We start from the raw sequence: 21327 nt of genomic DNA, 5'->3' as shown, positions 1-21327 counted from the left end.
AATTGTAACCAATTTTTGGCACTTTTCACCCCTTGTTTGCCACTCTTTACCTCTCTTCCCTACTTTATCTAGCCCTTTTTGAAACATTTTTGCCACACTCATCCCATTTTTGATACTTTTTTCCCACTATAACCAATTTTGCCCCTTGCCCCCAACTACTCTGTACCCACATTGCACTACTTTATCAGGCCATTATTACAACACATTTGCCTCTCTTAACCAGTTTTTGGTACTTTTAACCCCCCTTTTCCTCTTTATCTGGCCTTTTTGCAACATTTTTACTACTATTGACTTCATTCTTGATTGTTTTGCCTGTTTAAACCCATTTTTGCCACCTTTTCACTACTTTATCTGGCCATTGTTACAACATATTTGACACACTTGACCAATTTTTGATTCTTTCAACCCTCTTTTCCCACCTTTAACCCTTTTTATTACTTTAACTGGACCTTTTTGCAACATTTTTTGCCGCTTCTAAACAATTTTTAAATAGTTTTGCCACCCTTTTTTGCTTCTTTTTAACCACCTTTCTTTTTAACCACTTTCTATACATTAACTGTATAGTATATCGTCCCTAATAGGTACTTCGACGCGTGTAAATTCTGTGCATGCGCAGTTCGATTACATTCCTGTTGTGTTGTGCAGGACAGCTCGACATAGCCTTTAGATCAGTGAATGGCGCTTTGAACGGATTAAATAGGTTGTTCTTCTGTAGGAGAACTTGTGCATTCGTGGAAACTGACTTTACTTCACATAACTTTGTTTCTCCTCTGGTAACTCGGATCTGTACGATGTTTCAGACTATAAAAAACTTCAACATCCATTTTAACTCTTTAAATGAGCGGAACACTATTGGCAGTGGTGACCTGGTGACTGGACACGTCTCCTTTGAGCTCACAAAGGAGACGAAGATCACTTCGATAACTATGGCTATTAGAGGAAAGGCGAGTGTCAGCTGGTTGAGTGATAGGACACGGAAACGGTCTGAAAGGCATCGCTACTCCGCCAAACTGGAATACTTTGACGTGAAAAGCTTCATCATTCAAGACAAGAGTGGTAAACACCCGAAGGTTGTTTGGTACCTTGTAAGATATGAAAAAACAGCCATTGTTCAGTGTGTCATTTTTTCTTCTGTCTTTTTTCTTCTTGAAGCTTCTGGGAAGTCAACTAAACTACAGCCTGGCACACACATGTTTCCATTCACATGTCAGCTGCCTCTGGGGTGTGTGTGACCACTGGACATTTCCGGTGATATGTTGTTTATTTTGAATCCTGGGGGTCACCTTGTCTAACCCTTACTCAACTGAACTCTATAATCATCTTGTATATCTAGAATAAAAAGATCTTTACAGCCTTACTTGGCTTAATCAGAATTCCTGTCAAAGCCACTACATATAACTTTATGTATCAATGCAGAGACTTCCCTCCCAGCTTCCATGGGATGAAAGGACAAATTGTGTACACCATGACAGTGGGCATCAACAGGCCTTGGAACATGTGCAAAGAGTTTGAGGCTAAACTGAACTTTATAAACCGCATTGATATCAACCGGCCCATACTGGGGGTAAGTGTTCCTTCTTGGCACCAGGTTAAACATATATTAATCTGACTGGACACAATAATTAACATGTGTTATATGTTCTTTGCCCACATGCTCTCTTACACCCCTGTCTTTGCAGGCTCCCGTGTCTGGCTCCAACAGTAAGAAAATGTGCGTCCTCTGTTGTTTCTCTGGCGATGTCACCATGAAAGTCAGCACTGAGAAAAAAGCCTTCTCTCCAGGTACTGTGTCTTCACATCAAGGGTGGGGTGATATTGACTAAATTATAATTCCAGATGTTCATTCCAGCCTTATAACTGTCACAACATGAAACTGAGAAAACAATGCTTTCACAACCCCAATCCCTAGAACTTGTGGCATTGCATAAAAGCTTTTTTTTTTAACAGAATAGGATTACTTGCAAAACACTGAAACTTAACAAAGCACAAAGACAGTATCAAATGTTGGAAAAGAGAAATGTCCTTGTTTTAAAATATATGAGCTCATTTTTAATTTTTATGCCAGCTTAACAGCTTTCAGAAAGAGTTCAGAAAGAGCAGCAATTAGAGATTGTAAGATCTTTAAGATGCTAAAAAAAAACCCTAGGTGGAACTGCTGTTGGACCAAGACAAAGTAGAAAACTGTCCAGAGGTCTGATCAGTCAAACTTTTAGACAGTGTTTACTCTCCTTTGTGTTTCAAGTGAAAACAGAAGAACTGCAGATTAACTGCTCTTGAATAAATATGTCCAAAGTTTCTATCTATTATCAATGTAAATCAAGTGTATCAACTCTCTGAATGTAAACATTAAAATCTGGATTGTGTCTGTTTATTTTCCAGGAGAAACCGTGAAACTAATTTGTGAGTTTAGCAATGGTTCATCTCAAATTGTTACACCAAAGGTCAGACTGAATCAGAGAGAAGTTTACCACACAGTTGACAAAAATAACAGTGAAGTGCGTTTCAAACAGTTGGTGCTTGTCACTGGACGTCCCATCAACCCTCACACCTCTGGTGTTCACAATGAGATCATGCTCAGTATTCCTTCTGAGGCAGCATTCTCATTCTCCAACGGCATCATCCTGGAAGTTGAACACCTTATTGAGGTTGGTAAATTATACATTTGAGGGTGTTACAGTTTCCACATTGTCTTTTATCTCTTATTTTTTTCTATTTTCAGTAGCTGGAAACATGACAGTCATTATTAAAGCAGTCAAAATGTTCACTGAAGATGTTTACTATTAAGTTTTGTCTCCTTCAGGTACGCCTCCGTGCAAGATTTTCCTCTGACCTCATTGTGCTGATTCCCATCATCATTTGCGACGCCTTCTTAAGTTCTCAACCGCCGCCTTACTCAGCAGTAAATGTGTGATTTTATCAAACACATGTATCTTAAAGGTATGTGGGACTTTTAGAGGAGCTGACCAGTCTCTCAGACAAAAACAAAATGCACTACTTCCACTCCTCCACAAACCCTCCCTCAGTGCAGCTGTGAGTCTGACTGATCTCCAATCAGATTGGACTCTATTCATACTCTATATGAAGTATTTTAGTTTGAGAAGTTTGCTCTCCCTCAGTCGTAGTCTTGTGCCTTTATAAATGTCCCTGAGTGGGTAGGACAGCCTCTCCTCCTCAGTGTTGTGGCAGGGTGAATAGTCACTAAAACTTCTTTGAGTTTCTTAGCGAAAGTGAAGGAAGTGCCATCCTGTCAGCATAAACACAAAGGTGAGAACAACAAATCCAGTGGGAGTTTACGTCTCTTTTGTTAAGAAAGCCATCATTATAGCTAGGATGTATTTGATACTCGTTATATTAATGTTAAACAAATGTTATGTATTATAACTTTAAATGGGACATATCATAACCCTCTTTCACCTTTCACAGTCTGCTATGGTCTAAAACAGCGGTGCCGTTCTACAGTCAAAATATAGCTCAAGCACAAAAGGAGGATTTTGAACCGTATAAACCAGCTTTAATCAGCCTCTCTCTGAGAATATAGATGTGGTGTGTTTCTCTTATGTAAATGAGCCCCTTCTTACTGCTAGTCATCTTTCTGTGAGCACAGATCTGTGGGTGGAACAGCCAGGTGAGGGGCAGGTATTATCAAAATGAGGCATTGTGACATCATAAGAAGCACAAACAAAGTACTGGGTTGGCTTATTTCACATTTTGTGGGTCAGTAGATATTCTGCATACCCAAATATATGAGGTAAGGCTATTGAAATAAGACTAGTGCTGTAATACAAGTTTATTGAACATAAACTTTTTAATGTCTTTCTCCTCAATATACTCCTTTTCTGCATCAGCACACCGCTGTGTTCAGGTCTTCCACTGATCAAAGCAGTGCAATACGTCGACTTTGGACAGTTCACTCAGAACTTCTCTTCTTTTCTTAACTTCTGACATGAAACGTGTTCCAGATTTGACCTGAGGCGAAAGGAAAGAGCCACACGATGCTAGATCAGGTGAATATGGAGGGTAATCAAGCACTGTGATTTGTTTTTGGGAAAGAAACTGCTTTATCGAGATCGCAGTGTGAGCTGGAATGTTGTCTTTTTAAGGAATGAAACCATTTTTCCACAATTGTGGCCTTTTTCATCGGACTTTTCCTGTTTTTCTAGAACCTGCTTGTAAAAGTGTTTATTCAGCGTTGATCCTTCTGGATCTCACTCCTTGGAAATGATACCCCCAATGTCAAAGAAGATGTTCATATGGCTTTGATTTGGACTTGCTTTGTCTTGCTTTCTTCATCCTGGGTGCCAATGGTGTATCCGAAGAATTGACTGCTGTTTTGTCTCAGGATCATATTGGAAGATCCAAGTTTCATTGCATTTGATGACTCCTAAAAAATTGGGTTTCTTTCAGTTTGTTCCAAGATGTCTTCCCAAATTTGCTTGCGTTTTTCCTATTGATCAGGAGTCAGAAGTTTGTGGACAACTTTGACACACACTTTTTTCATGTTCAAATTTTCATGCAAAATTTCCTTAATGGTATCTTCATCAATGGAGACCATTTCTGCTATTATTCTTATACTGGGCTGTCGTCATTTTGTACAGTTTGTTGAATTTGTTGAATGTTTTCAAAAGTTTGGAACATCCAGAACGTTCATCATCTTGGATATCCTCTCTGCTTTCACAGAATCTTAAGTGCCATTTAAACACACGTTTGCATGATATGCAGTGTTCATCGGACACCTCAGTTAATGCTGGAAAAGATTTAGCTGCTGTTTTTTTCTATTTCACCAAAAATTTCAAGTTAATATGTTGCTCAACTTTTAAGCTAAACACTTTCTGACACCTTAGCAAAAACATGTGAACTTCAATCAGTAGCTAGAAATAAACTAAAGACGTCACTTATTGGAAACCTTTTAATGTAGAACACTGTGACTGTAAACCACGTAGTTTTATCCTCATAAGTGCAGTCTCATTATTTACTAGCTATACCTTATTTATGTGAAGAAATACAAAAAGTGTTTTTTTTTATGATATGTCCCTTTTAAATGGCTTTAAACATATCTAATAGTGCATGTAAGTGAAAGTTTGTATGTTTTAAATATAGTGTCATGACGCTTTTATGCCTTTTAAGGATGTCTCTTATTCTCTGTGACTGTTCAGCTGCTTTGCTTTTTCTACCTCTTCTTTTTCATTGTTTCCACTCCAGTATTTTGTATTTCTTCATCACTGCTGCGGGCGTTATTTGTTATTATGGTACGCTCAGTGGTGTCAATTTCAGTCCCTTTATTGCCCTTTACAAAACCTGATGTGTGTTGTCAGGAAAATGTTTACATTTCTATCAGACCTCAGGCCTTTTCATGACAACTGTACATTTATAAGAGCTTTATGAAATCATGTCAGTGCTCGTTGTCAGACTGAGTTTAAGACATTGTTACACTAGAGGACAGCCTGTCATTATAGAAAAGGTCCTGTTGAAGATACAGTATTAATACTGTAGTTCTTGAGTGTTACTCGTCAGTATATACCAAATAGTAAGCCAAAAACACAAAACATACCATTTAACTTCCTTTATATCATTATGCTGCTCTCAGATAAGCTGCCTTTCAGTATTCAGAATGTGTGTTTCATTCTCTTTTATCAGTATTGGCACTAAGAATAGTTGTAGTGTGTTCGTGGGGGCTTTCAGGGGCCATGGGCTCGGATAGGTAGTATAGGTGTTTCAACTACCTGTAACTGTGTTGAAGATGTCTCATTATGTCCTGGCTCTTGCTGCCCATCAGCCGACATAATTGGGCTGAGTGGCCTGTGAGGTGCCCTGATTTAGTGTGGGTAGTTTTGGCATTGTCACTACCTGGAGGTAGCATGTACAGAACTTGTATTTTGGGCCGTAGCCTGTGTCAGCTAAGGGCCATTATGGAATTTGTCAGTAACACACGAGAGAATATGGCACTAGGGGTCTCCTTATTGAACGCATATGCTCTCATAAGGGCGAAGAATCTTGTGTAATCTGTTTTTGCACGATTGAATGGATTCATACGTGGTAGAAGGATGTGTTTCAGTTATATGTAATTCCCAATAAGTGCCATTATAATTCCATGTATTTTTCATATAGTCATGTATTTCCATTATTACTGTTAACGTTCAGTTAAAACCTTCCTGCCTTATAAATGTAAAGACATATTTCCTTGTATGAAATAGAAGCTAAACTTCAAAGCAATGTCTCAGTTGAGTGTGGTGTGAAAGTATTGATGTAACTGCACATGTATTGAAAAATACTGTAGAGTATATTTAATTACATTTAACATATATAGCATATGTTTTGCATGGATTATTTTTTCTTCTCTACCTTTATTATGGACTGAAACATAAACTGATGTCATGTATATATACTACATTCACTCTTCAGAACCATTAAGGCCTTTTCTGTTGACATCTCCGACCAGCTTTGGCTGTAAAGAGTAAGAACATATCGTGTTTTAGTGAAATGGAATTAAATTTTATACTTCGAGTCAAGAGATGTTTTTCTTTCATGGTTCATGTAAAACATTTTTCTCCTTGGCTGCAAACAGGATGTAGTATTACGTTTTTTTTCCTGCAGGTGGCAGCATAATCACAGTTTTACAGTGTATGGAGCAGCCTATCAGAAAGTCTCTCTTTATCTTTAGGGCTTGCTTTTCACTTAAAGTCTCTTCTTCCAGTTTATTGATGGAACATCTCAGATAAGGGCAGGAATAACCAAGTTGGGCTTTTATTAGGATGTTATTATTCTTGTATAAATGCTAAATAAATTGGAGAAAAACATATATTACAGGTGCAAAATTAGAATATCATGTAAAGGTTGATTTTTTCCAAGTGTTTTAAATTATGAAGTGAAAACATCCATATATTCTAGATACATCTCATACAAAGGGACATATTTCAAGACTTTTTGTTGTAATGTTGATGATAACAGTTTAAAGCACACAAAAACCCACTATCTCAACATATTAGAATACAACAAAACATTGTTCCAAAAAGATTTATAATACAGAAATGTTAATTTTCTGTAGGATTATGCTAATTTATGCACTCAGTAATTGGTTGGAACTTCTTTTGTTCAAACTACTGCATTTGTGTGACGTGACATGGAGCCAATCAGTCCATGGCACTTTTGGGGTGTTATGAAGCCCAAGTTGCTCTGATAGCAGCCTTCAGCTAGTCTGTATTGTTGAGTCCGGTGTCTCTCATCTTCCTCTTCACATTTCCCCAGAGCTTCTCTATGGGGTTCAGGTACAAGTGCAAAAATACCATGGTTATTATATCAGCTTCTGGTGGTTTTGGCCTCATGTTTGAAAATAGAAATCAATAATTTGGATTTTGAGGTGGTATTGAGGCTAAGCCCTCTACTGTCCTAATCAAAAATGAGATAATTTTAAAAAATGTTAAAAAATTATAATATATAAAAAGGCTTCCATTCACAAATTTAGCATGAGATGTGTGTCACAGTAAGTAGTCCAAGACAGATTTCCCTTCAGGGACAATAGGGAACCAATGAACTTCAATAAATCCAACTCAGGAAAAAAAGTAGTCTGCTAAAGCTGCTTAAAAAGAAAGTCCCATCCCCCAAGAAGACAAGGCCCAACACATGTTCAGGGAGGGCCAGGCCTGTCTGAATGTGTTGTCTTTGAGTGGCAAATGGACAGAGTGAATTTTAGATGACGATTAAAGCCTGTTGATTCATTTAATCAATTTGGGGGCCCCTGTCAGTCATGGGCCCTAAGACTTGACTTAACTTTTCTCGCCCTTGCAGGGCTCCTGCTGCAGCTTAAAGCAAGAGAACCAAGAATGTAAAAAGAAAAAATGTTTAGTCATGAGAACACACATTTTTGTTTATTTAAAAGACACAATTTTACACAGTATCTGTTGTTTTACCAGGGTGGCCTATGATACACTGTAAAGAGTAATTTTGAATCAATTTCATTTTGAAAGCACTGAATAGAAATGACATCTGAATTTGACTTCAGGGCATTTTTTTATTTAGCTATAATCATAGTATTGAGATGGTTGGCTTACATAATGGCACACTTGACTCTGTCTGATACACAGAGGGCATTTGTGAGCGGTTTATATTTGATATGTAGCAGAGGTAAAACCACATGTTAAGAACACATTTCACGTGCATTTAATTTCCTTTTTCTGGACTTGGTGTCCTCAACGTTTTCCCACCTCCGCCCTAAATCAGGGCTGGTCCGGTATGTTACGCGCCTGCGCAGTACGGTAAGGTTTCTGTTTTGTTGTTGCAGGACGGCAACCCAACATTTAGATTAGTTGTGTCGCTCTGAATGGATTAAATGGACTGTTATTCTTCAGGGAAGCTTTGCATTTTTTAAAGTTTGACTTTACTTTCACAGAACTTTTTTCCGTCTTTCGATCTCAACGATGTTTCAGCAGGTTATAAAGAACTTCAACATCCATTTTAACCCCTTAAATGAGCAGAACACTATTAGCGGTGGGGACCTGGTGACTGGACACATCTCCTTTGAGCTCACAAAGGAGACAAAGATCACATCGATAACTATGGCTGTGAGAGGAAAGGCGCATGTCCACTGGTCGAGGGGTGGAGGAGGAAAACGGAGTCGGAGGCGGCATTACTCTGCTAAATTGGAGTTCTTTAACTTGCAAGGCTATATCATGCAAGACGGGAATGGTAAATACATGAAGCCCGTTTGAGTGCACTGTCACTATGTCAGAATTGACGATAAAGCAGCCATTGTTCAGCGTGTCTTTTTCTTCTTCTGTCTCCCTTTTTCTTGTAGTTTCTGGGGGGACAACTAAACTACAGCCTGGCACGCATATGTTCCCATTTTCATGTCAGCTACCTCAGGGGTGTGTATGGGCTCTGGACATTTCCGGTGATATTTGCTAACTTTATTTTGAAATCTGGGGTTAATATAATGTCGTCATATTAAGTTATATAAAAGACTATTTTCGCGAACTGTTGAAATACTACTTTAGCTCTAAGTTTGATCAGTGTGTCCGAATATTTCTAGATAGTTTTCTCCTGTGGTGAAATTCCCTCGTCATCTGCTCCAGCTGATTCAGTGTCAGTCCATCAGCCCCTCTTCCTACAGGCCATCTCCTTTTTTATCTCCTCTCTTTTATTCTTTGCCATAAATGCAGTAAATCAACTGAGGTTAATTGGTATGAGCTCCATTATATTGTGCTTGGTTTTAGGCGCCATGGCTTCTGTATAAAAAAAGCAGAGGACATGACAAGATTGGAAACTGGCTGTGTAATTAGCATATAAATAACACTTTTTGACTAGCATTTTGGCAGCTTTGCAAAATAATGCAAACACACCTATGTAAAAGTCTGTACTCACAACAGCATAGATCACTAAAGTGTAGATTCAGAGCAACAATATAGTCCCTATAAAAAGATTTCAACCCCTTGGATGTTTTACCCTTTTATTGATTGAATAAATAAATCTTGTTCAATTTAAATTTGTTTTTAGTAGATGCACCTTTGGCTGCAGTCACAGCAATTAGTCTCCTTATAGTCATCAATCAGCTGCACTGGAAATTTTCTCAGTTTTTCTTTACAAAAATGCTCCAACTCTGTTAGGTTGCTCAGGTTGCGCAGCCACAAATTCTCTATTAGATTAAGGTCTGGGCTTTGACCTAGCCAACTCCAGAACATTCTCCTTGTTGTCTTCAAACCATTTCTACATAGCTTTCACTGTATGCTTAGGGTCACTGTTAAGCTTAAAATAGAATTCCAAAGCTGTAGTTCTGTTGCTGGCTGAATGAAATTATTCTCAAAATTTTCCTATATTTTGCTGCATTCATTTTACCCTCTACCTTTACAAGCCTTCCAGGGCCGGCTGCTGAGAAGCATCCCTACAGCATGATGCTGCCACCACCGTGCTTCACAGTGGGGATGGTGTGTTTGTGGTGATGTGCAGTGTTTGGTGTCCACCAAACATAGCTTCTTGTCTGATGGCCTAAAAGCACCATTTTGGTCTTATCAGACCAAATAACTCTCTCAACAGTGGCTTTCTCTGTGCCACTTTCCTGTAGTAGAACAGTTGTTGTATGCAGAGTCCCTCCCATCTCAGCTGCTGAAGCTTGTAACTCCTTCAGAGTAGTTCTAGGTGTCTTGGTGGCCTCTCTCACTAGTCTTCTTCTAGTCTCTTTGAGTTGAACTCGTGGAGATGTTCAGTGCTTTGGATTTTTTGTATCCATCCCTTGGCTTATACTTTTGAATAAAATTTTCTCTGAGTTGCTTGGAGTGTTCTTTTGTCTTCATGGTGTAGTGGTAGCCAGGAATACTGGTCAGCCCTTGACTGGACCATCCAGATACAAGTGTCTTTACCCTACAGTAGTTCGAGACTCACTGCACTCAGGTGATCCCAATTTTACTAATTGTAAGACTAGCACTGATTAGCTGGACCTCTGTTGAATTATACCAGTCACTTTAAAGGGGTTGAACATTTATGTAATCACTTTTCTAACCTCCATATTTGTATGTAGTTTACATCACTTTGTAGAAATCTGTATTCACTTTAAAAATGAAGAGTTTTTAATTTTTTTTTTGTTTAAAAAAAGCCAAATTATGTTGACAGATACAAAAAAGTGTACTTAAGTGCTGTACTTAAGTAAATGTACCTAGTTATTGTCCACCACAGGTTTTCTGTAGCATCTGTACTTGTTGAAACTCTTACTAAATTTCAGCAAAAGTTGTATCATCACTTAAATCATTGTTTATATTAATGCAGAGACTTCCCATCCACCTTCCATGGGCCTCATGGACATATCGCTTACACCTTGACAGTGGGCATCAACAGGCCGTGGCACTTGTGCAAAGATTTTGTGGCTCAGCTGAACTTTGTAAACCGTTTTGATACCAACCAGCCATTGCTGGGGGTAAGTGTTCCTACATACCACCAGAATAACTGTGTGTTGATGTGACCAGGTGCATTTATTCAGGAACAACCTTGAAAATCACTTAAAGTATTCATTGTTCTCTGCTCACATGCTCTCCTGCACCTCTGTCTCTGCAGGCACCTCTTTCTGGCTCCAACAGTAAGACAGTCTGCTGCCTCTGTTGTGTCTCGGGTCCAGTCACCATGACAGTCAGTACTGAGAAAAAAGCCTTCACCCCAGGTACTACACCTGTCCATCCGGGGGGGGGGGGGAGATAAAGACAAATATATGACCTCATTTTTTTATGATTTACAAATGTAACTTGATTTTGCAACCATTTGAAGAGTATCTGGATAATAACAAAGACCAAGGGGTCCTAAACCTTGACCTGCTTGAGTGAATTCTTATGTTAATAAGGCTTATAGTTGTTTTCACACATACAGAAAACTCTCTAAAATGTCCTGATTTTTTCCCGGTGAGACACATTTGCCAACATAAACAGCCAAATTTTTCTCTCAGACTTTACCCAGACTTTTCCTGCCAGCCACCTTGTGAATTTCCCCATTTCCAACTCCTCCCTTTTTTGTCAGGGGAAACTTCCTGCTTTGAAGAGCAGGTGTGAACAAGTAGCTCCTAAGAATCTGAGGAGCAGAGCTCTCAGAAATCCTCTAAAAAATTTCAGGGGTGTATGTGTGAAAGTATTTCTTGCTGCCAATTTAAATGAAGCCTATAAGGCCCTTGTAAAAAATCAACCAAATTTAAATTGTCTGTTTTTCTTCCAGGGGAAACTCTGAAATTAATTTGCGACTTCAGCAATGCATCAACTCGAACAATTACTCCAAAGATAAAACTGCAACAGCGACAGGTTTACTACACCATCAGCAGGAACAGCAGAACAATGGTTTTCAAAAAGTTAGAGTTTATCACTGGACATCCCATCAACCCTCACACCTCTTTTGTGCGCAATGAAATCCTGCTCACCATCCCCACTTCTGCATCGCCCTCAATCTCCAACTGCAGCATCCTGGAAGTTGAATACTTCATTGAGGTTGGTAAACTGCATGGAAAGAAAATAAAACATTTGAGTGTGATAGAGTTAGTTTTTTTTTGGCTACTTTCAGTAGCTCAATACATGACAGTCCTTATTATATCAGCCAGAACTTTATGTAGATAAAGATGTAGATTGTTATAATTTAACAAAAACAGCTCAATAATGCAATTGAAAGCTCTGTCTGTTTTTCGTTGTCTCCTTAAGGTGCGCCTCTGTGCAAGTTTTTCCTCTGACCTCACTGTGTTGATTCCCATCATTATCTGCAACACCTTTATAAGCCCTCAACCACCAGCTTATATGTGAATATCTACAAGGTATGTTGGACTTTCAGATCTCTGTGGACATTAGCACACCCTACACCATCTCCACTCCTACCTGACCCTTTCTTCAGTGCAGCTGTTTGACTGCTCTCCATTCACACAAACCATCTGAAGTTGAAGTATTGTAGACAAAAATGTATCTCATTCAGTCTTAGAAGTCTGTTAGTTCTCCTTTATTTGTATTTTTGTGGCAGAACTCTTCCATTGTGCCTCTACAAACATCCCTCAGCTGGAGGGGTTTACAGGAAAAAAGCCATGCATTAGGACACACTCACAGCAGTTCCAGTTGTCCCATACTGTGCAGAGACAAGATTTTCCCCCCTCCCCAGTCCCCCTCTGGCTTGCACTCAGATTAAACCAAGGTCTGATCATGGCTGCCTCTTGTACATACATCACCACATTGTAATAAAAAAAACACATGCATGGCTTTAGAAGCATAATCTCAGAGTCAGCACAACACAGAACAACACAGAGAACATAACTTTTCTTACATAGTGGCTCATTTTGGGTTGTTTGGGTCGTATATGGCCTTCTAACAATTGTATGTCAAGTCCATGTTTCTCATCTGTGCCTTTGTTAAAGTAAGAGCAACCCAACTGTGCTGAAGCACCCCTCTTCCACCTGTGCCAGGACTAAGAAAGTATACTAGAGCATGGTACAGAGCTCACACTAGTAAATCAAACAAGACTTTGGTGTCAAACAAGCTCTGGAAGGAAATGTTGTCCCATCAGTGTGAACTCAGGGCTGGGAACAACAAACCCAGGGGGAGTTTGACTTCACTCTTTGATAGAAAGCCATCAATGATATATTTAGTTGGGATATTATTGACATGTTGCTTTTTATGCATTTCAAGTTGTTTACACATACCTAATATTACATGTGTGTGATTTTTTTGTATGTTTTATTGGCAGACTTGTTTTAGAAGAGCTTTAGATCTCAGGATTTTAAAAAGAGGGCCATTGCCACTAAAGACAATATATCTTAAGCTCAGTAAACAGTTTGTTACTTTCAAGATAATTTTAGGTCTTGTATACTTTTAAAATGTTTTCTCTGTTACTCATGTCAACTTCAACTGCTTACAACTTTCTGCCTCTACTTTTTTAATGTTGCCACTCCAGTATTTTGTATATTTTGTGTATCTATTACTATGGTGGACAGCATCATTTCTCTGCTATTACTGACCCTCAATGGTATCAGTTTTAGCCCCTTTATTGACACTCCCCTTGTACCCTTGAAATGCTTAGACTTCTATCAGACCTCAGGCCTTTTCTTAACAACTGTACATTTATAAGAGCCTTTTGAAATCACACCAGTGCTCGTTGTCAGACTGAGTGGAGACATTTTTACACTAGAGATTGCATCCAGGACAACATACCTGCCATAGTTAAAAAGGTGAAAGATACACTAGTACTTGTATGTGACTTGTTGGTATAAATCATAAAATAAGCCAAAGACACAAAGCCTGCCTTTAACTACAGTACCTTATTGTATTTTGTTTATTGTTTGTTTTCAGTATGAAGAATGTCTGTTCAACTTTTAACAGATATTGGGATACCTACTCAGTGTCAGCATACAGGTGAATCATTAAACAATTAGTATATCATGGAAGTTTTTATTTCCCTGTACTTTGATTAGAAAAAGTCAAACTTCCATGTATTCTAGATTAATCTCATACTCAGTGAAACATTTCAAGACTTTTTAAAATCAGTTATCTTGATAACAGCTTACATCTCATAAAAATAAAAAATGTACTATGTCACAAATAAGAATATTCCAGTCCAATCAGATTTCCTGTGACTTAATTCTGTGACTCGTTCAGTTCACACAACCACAATTATGGGAAGACTGCTCACTTGCCTGTTGCTAAGAAGACAAACAGTGACACCCTTCACAGGAAGGGTAAGCCAGGATTGTTAAACAAAGCAGATTTAAGAACTTAGGGGAGCTTCACAAGGAGTGGACTGAGTCAGTGGATCAAGAGCCACCACCTTCTCCAGCAGCATTTGGCACCTGGCCACAGTGAAGCCAACACTACCAGAAACTGGTTTGCTGACTGTGGTATTACTGTTTGATTGGCCAGCCAACTGGTCTGACCTGAACCCCAAAGAGAATCTCTGGGGAAATATCAAGGAGAGATGAGAGACACCAGACTCAATAATACAGATGAGCTGAAGGCTGCTATCAGAGCAACCTGTGCGTCATAACACCCCAGCTGTGCCACAGACTGAGTGGCTCCTTACCATGTCACAGAGATGCAATAATTTGTGCAAAAGAAACTCCAACCAATTACTGAGTGCATCAATGAGCATAATTTTCCAGAACGTCAACATTTCTGTATAAATCCTTCACTTTGAATGAGATGTAACTACAATATATGGAAGTTTAATTTTATAAATTAAATCACAGGGAAAAACAATACAGTTTTATGATATTCCATTTTTGAGATGCACCTGTACTGTTGAATAGACTGGAACATAGTGGAGAGGTGTGTTTAATTTGACTGTTTCTCCTATTTAATGTAACACAACATATTACATATTACTCATAAAATGTTATACATCTATATTGTGTCATTAAAATGTAATTCCAGTATCCACTTTTAAAGTATTCCTGCTTTTATGAAGGAAAAATACTTTTCGTTTGTGAAAAAAATCAGTCTAAACTTACAACCAGGTCTCTGTTATTCTTTAAATATTGACATATTGATGTACTGTACATGCATAAAGAAAATATATGGGTTAAAATCTATTTCAAATGTTCTGATGTACGTATGTTTCCAGTTTTTTTATTATTATTATTTGTCATTGTATGTTGTTTGTTGGACTGCTGTGTCAAGTGTCATATTATTTTTTATAAGTAAACTGGATGTAGAGTAAGTAATGCAGTCTATAAATTTGACTGTAAATTTGGGGTTGATCGATTATCTGCCTGACCTCTTATTGAGGATGACATTGACATTGGGCTAATAATCTTTATCAGCATTTTATTTTACTTACAATCTATAAAATTAATTAATTTAAAAGTGCACCACTTTGGCTACACTGTGAGACATGTCTTCCCCCCTGCCACTGTATTTACTCTCCAAGGTCTCACCTAATGTCCCGCCCACAGCACTATCTGATTGGGCTTGTGTCACACATGTACCAGTCAATCAAGGCTGAAGCCTGGGTGCCACTGACACAGTGAGCTTATGGTACTTCCCATTTTCCTGCTCCTACTGTGTTGCTCCATACCATTTCTCGTGTCGACAGAGCTATTGCTACATTCTTTTCCTTTGTTTTTGTTGATCATGCAGTTTTGCTTTTTTCACACTAAGAACGTTTTATTTGCCACAATAAATCAATCTTTTCAAGGGACTATACCACAAATAAATTTACTGAATTGTTCAGCCTAATTCAGGGTCAAAAGCTTAAATTCTGAGAGGAAAGGCTCCTCTTTGATTGACCATTGGCACCCACCCACAGTAAGCCAGCGTGTTCATGCTCACAAATGTAAGATGGTTGACTTTCTTTAAATGGTTTCAAGTATCTCTGTACATCTTACCTTTTCCTCTTACATTTTATGACTCCTGTTTTCACATAACCTAAGATCACTCCTTTAATGTAACTCATTGGAAATCAGATATATGATGTCTTGTCAAGTATATGAAATCAACAGTTCTGTGGCTTTTGTCACATTTACTTTGATTTAGCACCATGACAGCCTTTTCTTGGGCTGATTGATGCCCAAAGATGTTTTGCTACCACTAATATTAAACATTCATGTTTGATTTTCAAATGGGGTGCAATACATGTTGTTTCCTGTGGGGGGCAGCAAGTCATGATTAGCCAGCATGGTCTATCTGGTCTTTTCAACAGTTTTTTTTTGTTTGTTTGTTTACTAAACATCTCAAATAAGAGCAGGAATGACCATATTAGGGCCTATTAGGGATTTAACATACATATCACTGGTAGGAAGGGACAACTGATCTTTATTGTAACATTTTTTAAAATCATCAATCAGTGTTCTAAGTCATAACTGCTGTCAGTTAATGCTTTTTTATAACTTTTAAACCAATTAAATCAGCAAAAAGAGCTTTGGCCTAAACTCCATAACTCATTTGAAATAAAGGTACTTCAATAAAGGCAAAACTTGACAATCAAGTTATCTTGTAACTACATTTCAGTTTGATTGTGGTAAAATAATCTAATGACACAACGGTAACTGGTCAGCAGAGATGTATAATGACAACTTTGATTAGCAGTGTTTGATTTTTTTAATAAAGAACTTTTTTATTTGCTGATTTTGGAGATGAGATGTGTGCACCCAACAGCGACTATATTCTTCTATAAATCTCTCATAAACCCAACTCTTTCTGCAGGACATTGTAATACTGTAATACATTCAGAAAGTATTCAGACCATCTTCACTTTTTTTCAATTTTGTTATATTGCAGCCTGATGCTACAGTCAAAAAAAACCAAAAAAACTTTCATTAATGTTCTTTCAGTACCGCACAGTAAAACAGAATTTTAGAAATGTTTGCAGTTAAAGATAGAAAAATGAAAAATTACATTGACATAAGTACTCAGTTGAAGCATCCTAATCTGAAGAGATTTCACCCCATGCTTCCTGGAGCATCTCCCACAAGATGGATTGGGTTCAGATCCAAAGACTGTCCTGGCCATTACAGTCAAAACTCTGGCAGACTGCTTATTCTTAAAATATTTCGTAGACATTTTGGAGGTGTGTTTGGGCCATTATCCTGTTGTAGGATAAAACAGGCCAAGAGCAAGTGCTGTCCACAGGGTATGACATGGCATTGCAAAATCTTGTAATAGCTTTCCTTCCCCAAGGTCCCTTCCACTCTTTACCATCTCCTATTCTACCACCTCCTGTCCACCCCCAGACCATCACGCTGCCTCCACCTTGCTTGACTAATGGTTTTAAGCACTGTTCTTGCATTCTTTTCATTTGTTCTGCATCTCTTCTGTTTGATCCAAAGACCTCAAACTTGGACTCATCCGTGAACAACACCTTCTTCCAGTCTTCCAATGTCCAGTATTTTTACTCCCTTATTAGTAAAATGTTTTTTAGCTGTGCAACATGATTCACTTGGATTAGCAGCCATACTAGGAGACTGATGCAAAGGACTGACTGTTGCTGATAACTGTTTCTGAACTGCATGAAAATGTTCTCTTTGGAAAACAAAGACATTTGCCATTAACTCCAAACTTTTGAACAGTAGTGTATATAGATGTATACATCTTTTTTTTTCCAGAAAAATATGTTTCCTTTCTCTGTTGACATCAGCACACCATAAAATTTGTCACATGTTTTTTGTTTCCACTGTAAAATGACATCTAAATGAGTCACATGCTGATCATAGATCATAGTTCAGAGATATCTAACGACAGTGTGACTGACCTAAATGATAAAAAGCTGGACTGATTTTTTCCAGTCAACACTGAAGCCAGACTTTATCTGGAAATGACGCACTGTGCTCGAGTTTCCTGCTGTGGAACCAACCTCTCTATAGGCCGTAACCTACATGTGTTAAAATATATGAATGCATTATTTTTAAAAAGTCATAAAACAAAACTGACAGTGTGATAAACATTACATAAGATTCTTTACACAGTGGGTTTTGAAATGTAACTAGACAAGTCTGTTTCTCTGAAAAGATGAGAGGAGTGGCTGTGGACTTATCTGATGCCAGGGAGTCACTCTTTTTTTTAATTACTTATTTTTTGGGGGGTTATTTTTTTTAATACAGAAATACATGGATAGAGAAAAAAATGCACAGACATTAAGCAACACAGAAATTACGTTTAAGCAGCCTGACTATGATAAATGTGTTGTATCCCTTTACTAACATTATTAGTGCTCACTAGGGAGCACTATTTTACTCCACAATTTTTTAAAATAAATTACATGTTTTCATTCATTTAAATCAATTCACATGCCCAACCAGGAACACAGACATGTATGCATTAATACTTGCCAGAACTCCACCCTCCATATTTTTCCACAGATCATAGCTTTGTGTCACCCTTTACAACTTTCAGTGAGCTTTGTGCATCCCAAACTGAAATGGATCAAAGGATATCATTAACTTTTGGTGTTCAATTTGTGTAAAAAATACAGCATTTCTTCCTGATTTTCTGAAAGGTGGCAACCCAGGAGACAGGAGTTTCTAGCCTTACCCCAGACCCTTCACATTTATTTGCTTAAACATCTGCACACTTAACATCCTCCCTTTCTTACACAATCCAGTTTTTGCATGTAATTCTGATTATTATATTGTGATATGGAACCCCTTTTTTGTGTGTCCATACATAAATTTAGGGAAAAGTAAATCTTTCCATGTTATATATCTCATTAACAATATTTATCCTTTCCTCCTTTGTTGGGGGTTCTTTAGTAAGCCACCTACTTCTTAGAGCTTTTTTTACTGGCTGCCAGTAAAAAAAGCAGCCAGTGTTTTGTGTTTTGTGCGTGTTCAACTTGTAGCCTGAGTAATAGCCAGATGTTTTCAGAAGGGACAATAGTTTAGGTAGACTTGAGTTAGGCTGGGAAATACTGACCAATACGTCATCTGCATACAGGCACGTTTTAATCTCTGTTTTCCCAATCCATATTCCTGCTATTTCTCCATCTTCCCTAGTCGCCTGGGCTTGTCATGATTCTGTGTGTGTTTAGTTCAGTTTTTTTAGTGTTAGGTTTTGATCCCTCATGTTTCTGTGTATTTGGTGCTATATGTTTCATGTTTCTAGTGTTTAGTTATGACCTCCTGTGTTTCAGTTTTACTCCTTGTGTTTCATGTTTAGTTATTTCCCTGTGTTTCATGTTCAGTTTTACTCCTTGTGTTTCATGTTTAGTTTTTCTCCCTGTGTTTGAGTTTCCCTCCTTGTGTTTGGTTCTTTATATATCCTCCTGTGTTTTCAGTGTTTCCTTAGTTTAGCTCCTTGTGTTTCATGTTTAGAGTCTTTGTGTGCTTCTTGTATAGTGTTCCATGTTTCCTGTTTTATTTTGTAGTTGCCTTCCCTTGTGTGTGATTCTAGTTTTTCTTCCTGCTTCAGTTTCCCTCCTTTGTGATTACCCTCACTAGTTTCACCTGTGTCTCGTTATCCACTTCTGTTTCTCCTTGTGCAATCACTCCCTGTGTATTTAGGTTCTCTGGTTCTCCCTGTTCTTTGTCAGTTCGTCAGATGTCTTCCCTGTTGTTACTCCTTGTTGATACTCGTGCCTTTCCTCCTGCTCCTTGTGGATTTTGTTTTGTATTTTGGACTTTGAGTTTTCTTTCCAGTGGATTTAGTTTTCAGTAAGTTCTTTGTTTGTTTAATTAAATCTTTGAGTTTTTATCTGCATTTTGGGTCCTCCCTTTTGAGTTTTTCCTGCACCCTGACAGGCTAGTGGCTCAATGAACAAAGCAAGCAAAGCCAGACTTAAGGGGTATCCTTGCCTGCAGTCTCTTTCAAGTGGCACAGGATTGGATAAATTACCATTTATTTTTATTCTGGCTGTAAGTGAGTGATATCTGATTTTTAGAAATAAGATTACCGAACTATTAAATCCAAATTGTTGCACTGTTAAATATAAATATTCCCAGCGTACTGAATCAAACGCTTTTTCGGTGTCAAAGCTGAGGACAACTGATTTATTCTTGCTTTTACTCATATACTCCATTAAATGTAAAGCCCGTCTTACATCATGTGTGTGGGGAGTCATTCTGAAAAGAACAGCTCTTAGGACCATGGTGTCCTCAGCTGGTAAAATATGTCACTTTGAAACTTAAAGAAAAAACAAAAAAAAAAAAAAAAAACCAACTACAAAAGATTTAAGGAGGCTTTGTATACATAAAAGTAGGTCATTCAGATGAATAGATGGACAAGAACAATCTCCTTGGTTGTTGAATGTTCAGCATAAAGTCATCCTTTTCCCCCGAACACCTTTTCCTAGTTCCTCCGTTCCCTTATCACCAGAAACATTTTTTTTTTAAATTCTGATCCTGACAGCTTTTCTGAAACCAGAAACAATGCCACGTGCAATCCAATTTGTCTCTCATTGGTCAGAAATCTCACCCGGAAGACGGGGGAGTTTCCTTATCTACATTCATTCATTCAGGTTCTTAACCACTTTCCACAGGGAAAACAACAGCCATGGAGCATCAGCAGCGTGTGTGGCTAGTTTTTTTTATAGCATTTATCTGGCTAATGTACCAGTGTTCATTAAATCAACAAAACATGCATTTTTTACAACAGTCAAGACTGCGTCTGGAAAATAGTGTGCTGATGCTGACATGAAGGAAAAAAGACGAAACGGACAAATTAAGTTTCCGAGGTGATTGTGTTCTCACTGCAAAGGAACTGCTACAGGAGCAGTGTTGAGTGAGAAATGACATTTTAGAGTTTGCAGTGTGAAAAAAAGGTGCCTTGAAATTAGATATCATTAATACAAGAAATTCTCAGATTACATCTTAACTAATAGATTAAAAACACTCTCTATATACCCAATACAATCAAAAAATCATTCAATGTGTTAGTATATCTTTAAAAAAAAAATCACCAAAGCTACATTTTATCAAGTTCATTTACACATTTCTTTTATTGCTAATTTTCCTCATCCCTAACAACAACAACAAAGTTTATCCTGCTGCCACATTAAAGGTGCATGTTTGCACAAGCATATAATTGGTGCAAATTTTTTGAAGTGGGTATGGTGCAAAAACCTGGCAAATAGAAGGGGCAGAATATGCAAGTCCTTGTGGTATTTGCACGCACAATCTATTCTTTGTGGTTCTGGTCCTCTGTATTTTGTTTCCTTCTGCTTTAAACTTTCCCTCTTGAAAATAAACACTCAAGTATACAACCTGACATAAAAAGATTAAAATTAAGCAATCTCACTAGAACTTTGGACTCAGGGGGTTTAATCAGTCACACTCATGAAGGTTGGTGATTTTCCAGAACCTACATTTTTAGAGAAGCCTCAGTCAGCTGATCAATCTTTTAATTACAAAAACCCAAGTGACAGTCTGCATGAGACACACCTCACCAGACACTCTGCTACCTCACCTGGCAC

General features: G+C 38.0%; 2 protein-coding genes across 4 annotated transcripts; both read left to right on the top strand.

Annotated features, from left to right (window-relative positions):
• The first annotated feature begins 653 nt into the window (after positions 1 to 653).
• Positions 654 to 6483, top strand: LOC121509396 (arrestin domain-containing protein 3-like). 3 transcript variants are annotated; one of them, XR_005991877.1, is made up of 7 exons: positions 654 to 1056; positions 1153 to 1222; positions 1417 to 1564; positions 1680 to 1782; positions 2380 to 2645; positions 2801 to 4004; positions 4161 to 6483. XR_005991877.1 is itself a non-coding variant. In XM_041786734.1 (6 exons), the coding sequence occupies exons 1-6, from the start codon at positions 792 to 794 to the stop codon at positions 2909 to 2911; spliced, it is 963 nt and encodes a 320-aa protein (XP_041642668.1). In that variant the 5' UTR covers positions 654 to 791; the 3' UTR covers positions 2912 to 6483. The 3 variants fall into 3 exon arrangements, 2 of the variants coding, with proteins under 2 accessions (XP_041642668.1, XP_041642669.1); XM_041786734.1 differs by having other exon boundaries at positions 2801 to 6483; XM_041786735.1 differs by lacking the exons at positions 2801 to 4004; positions 4161 to 6483 and having other exon boundaries at positions 2380 to 2400; positions 2511 to 2647.
• A 1759-nt stretch (positions 6484 to 8242) lies between these two features.
• Positions 8243 to 16062, top strand: LOC121510234 (arrestin domain-containing protein 3-like). Its single transcript, XM_041788195.1, has 6 exons — positions 8243 to 8679; positions 8789 to 8858; positions 10750 to 10897; positions 11035 to 11137; positions 11680 to 11945; positions 12153 to 16062. Exons 1-6 carry the CDS (start codon positions 8412 to 8414, stop codon positions 12249 to 12251), a joined length of 954 nt encoding a protein of 317 aa, XP_041644129.1. The 5' UTR covers positions 8243 to 8411; the 3' UTR covers positions 12252 to 16062.
• Positions 16063 to 21327: the final 5265 nt, after the last annotated feature.

Source organism: Cheilinus undulatus, linkage group 5 (assembly GCF_018320785.1).
Source record: "Cheilinus undulatus linkage group 5, ASM1832078v1, whole genome shotgun sequence".
Taxonomy (NCBI): domain Eukaryota; kingdom Metazoa; phylum Chordata; class Actinopteri; order Labriformes; family Labridae; genus Cheilinus; species Cheilinus undulatus.
Note: the sequence above shows the minus strand (reverse complement) of the source record. Positions and strands in the feature narration are given on the sequence as shown.

Excerpts from the sequence above, each read along its gene's own strand:
- LOC121509396 (XM_041786734.1), top strand. The coding sequence starts at position 792 with ATGTTTCAGACTATAAAAAACTTCAACATCCATTTTAACTCTTTAAAT. Across the intron at positions 1,223-1,416 it reads ACATGTCAGCTGCCTCTGGG|AGACTTCCCTCCCAGCTTCC; the intron begins GTGTGTGTGACC and ends GTATCAATGCAG. Across the intron at positions 1,783-2,379 it reads GAAAAAAGCCTTCTCTCCAG|GAGAAACCGTGAAACTAATT; the intron begins GTACTGTGTCTT and ends TTTATTTTCCAG.
- LOC121510234 (XM_041788195.1), top strand. The coding sequence starts at position 8,412 with ATGTTTCAGCAGGTTATAAAGAACTTCAACATCCATTTTAACCCCTTA. Across the intron at positions 8,680-8,788 it reads TATCATGCAAGACGGGAATG|TTTCTGGGGGGACAACTAAA; the intron begins GTAAATACATGA and ends TTTTTCTTGTAG. Across the intron at positions 8,859-10,749 it reads TCATGTCAGCTACCTCAGGG|AGACTTCCCATCCACCTTCC; the intron begins GTGTGTATGGGC and ends ATATTAATGCAG.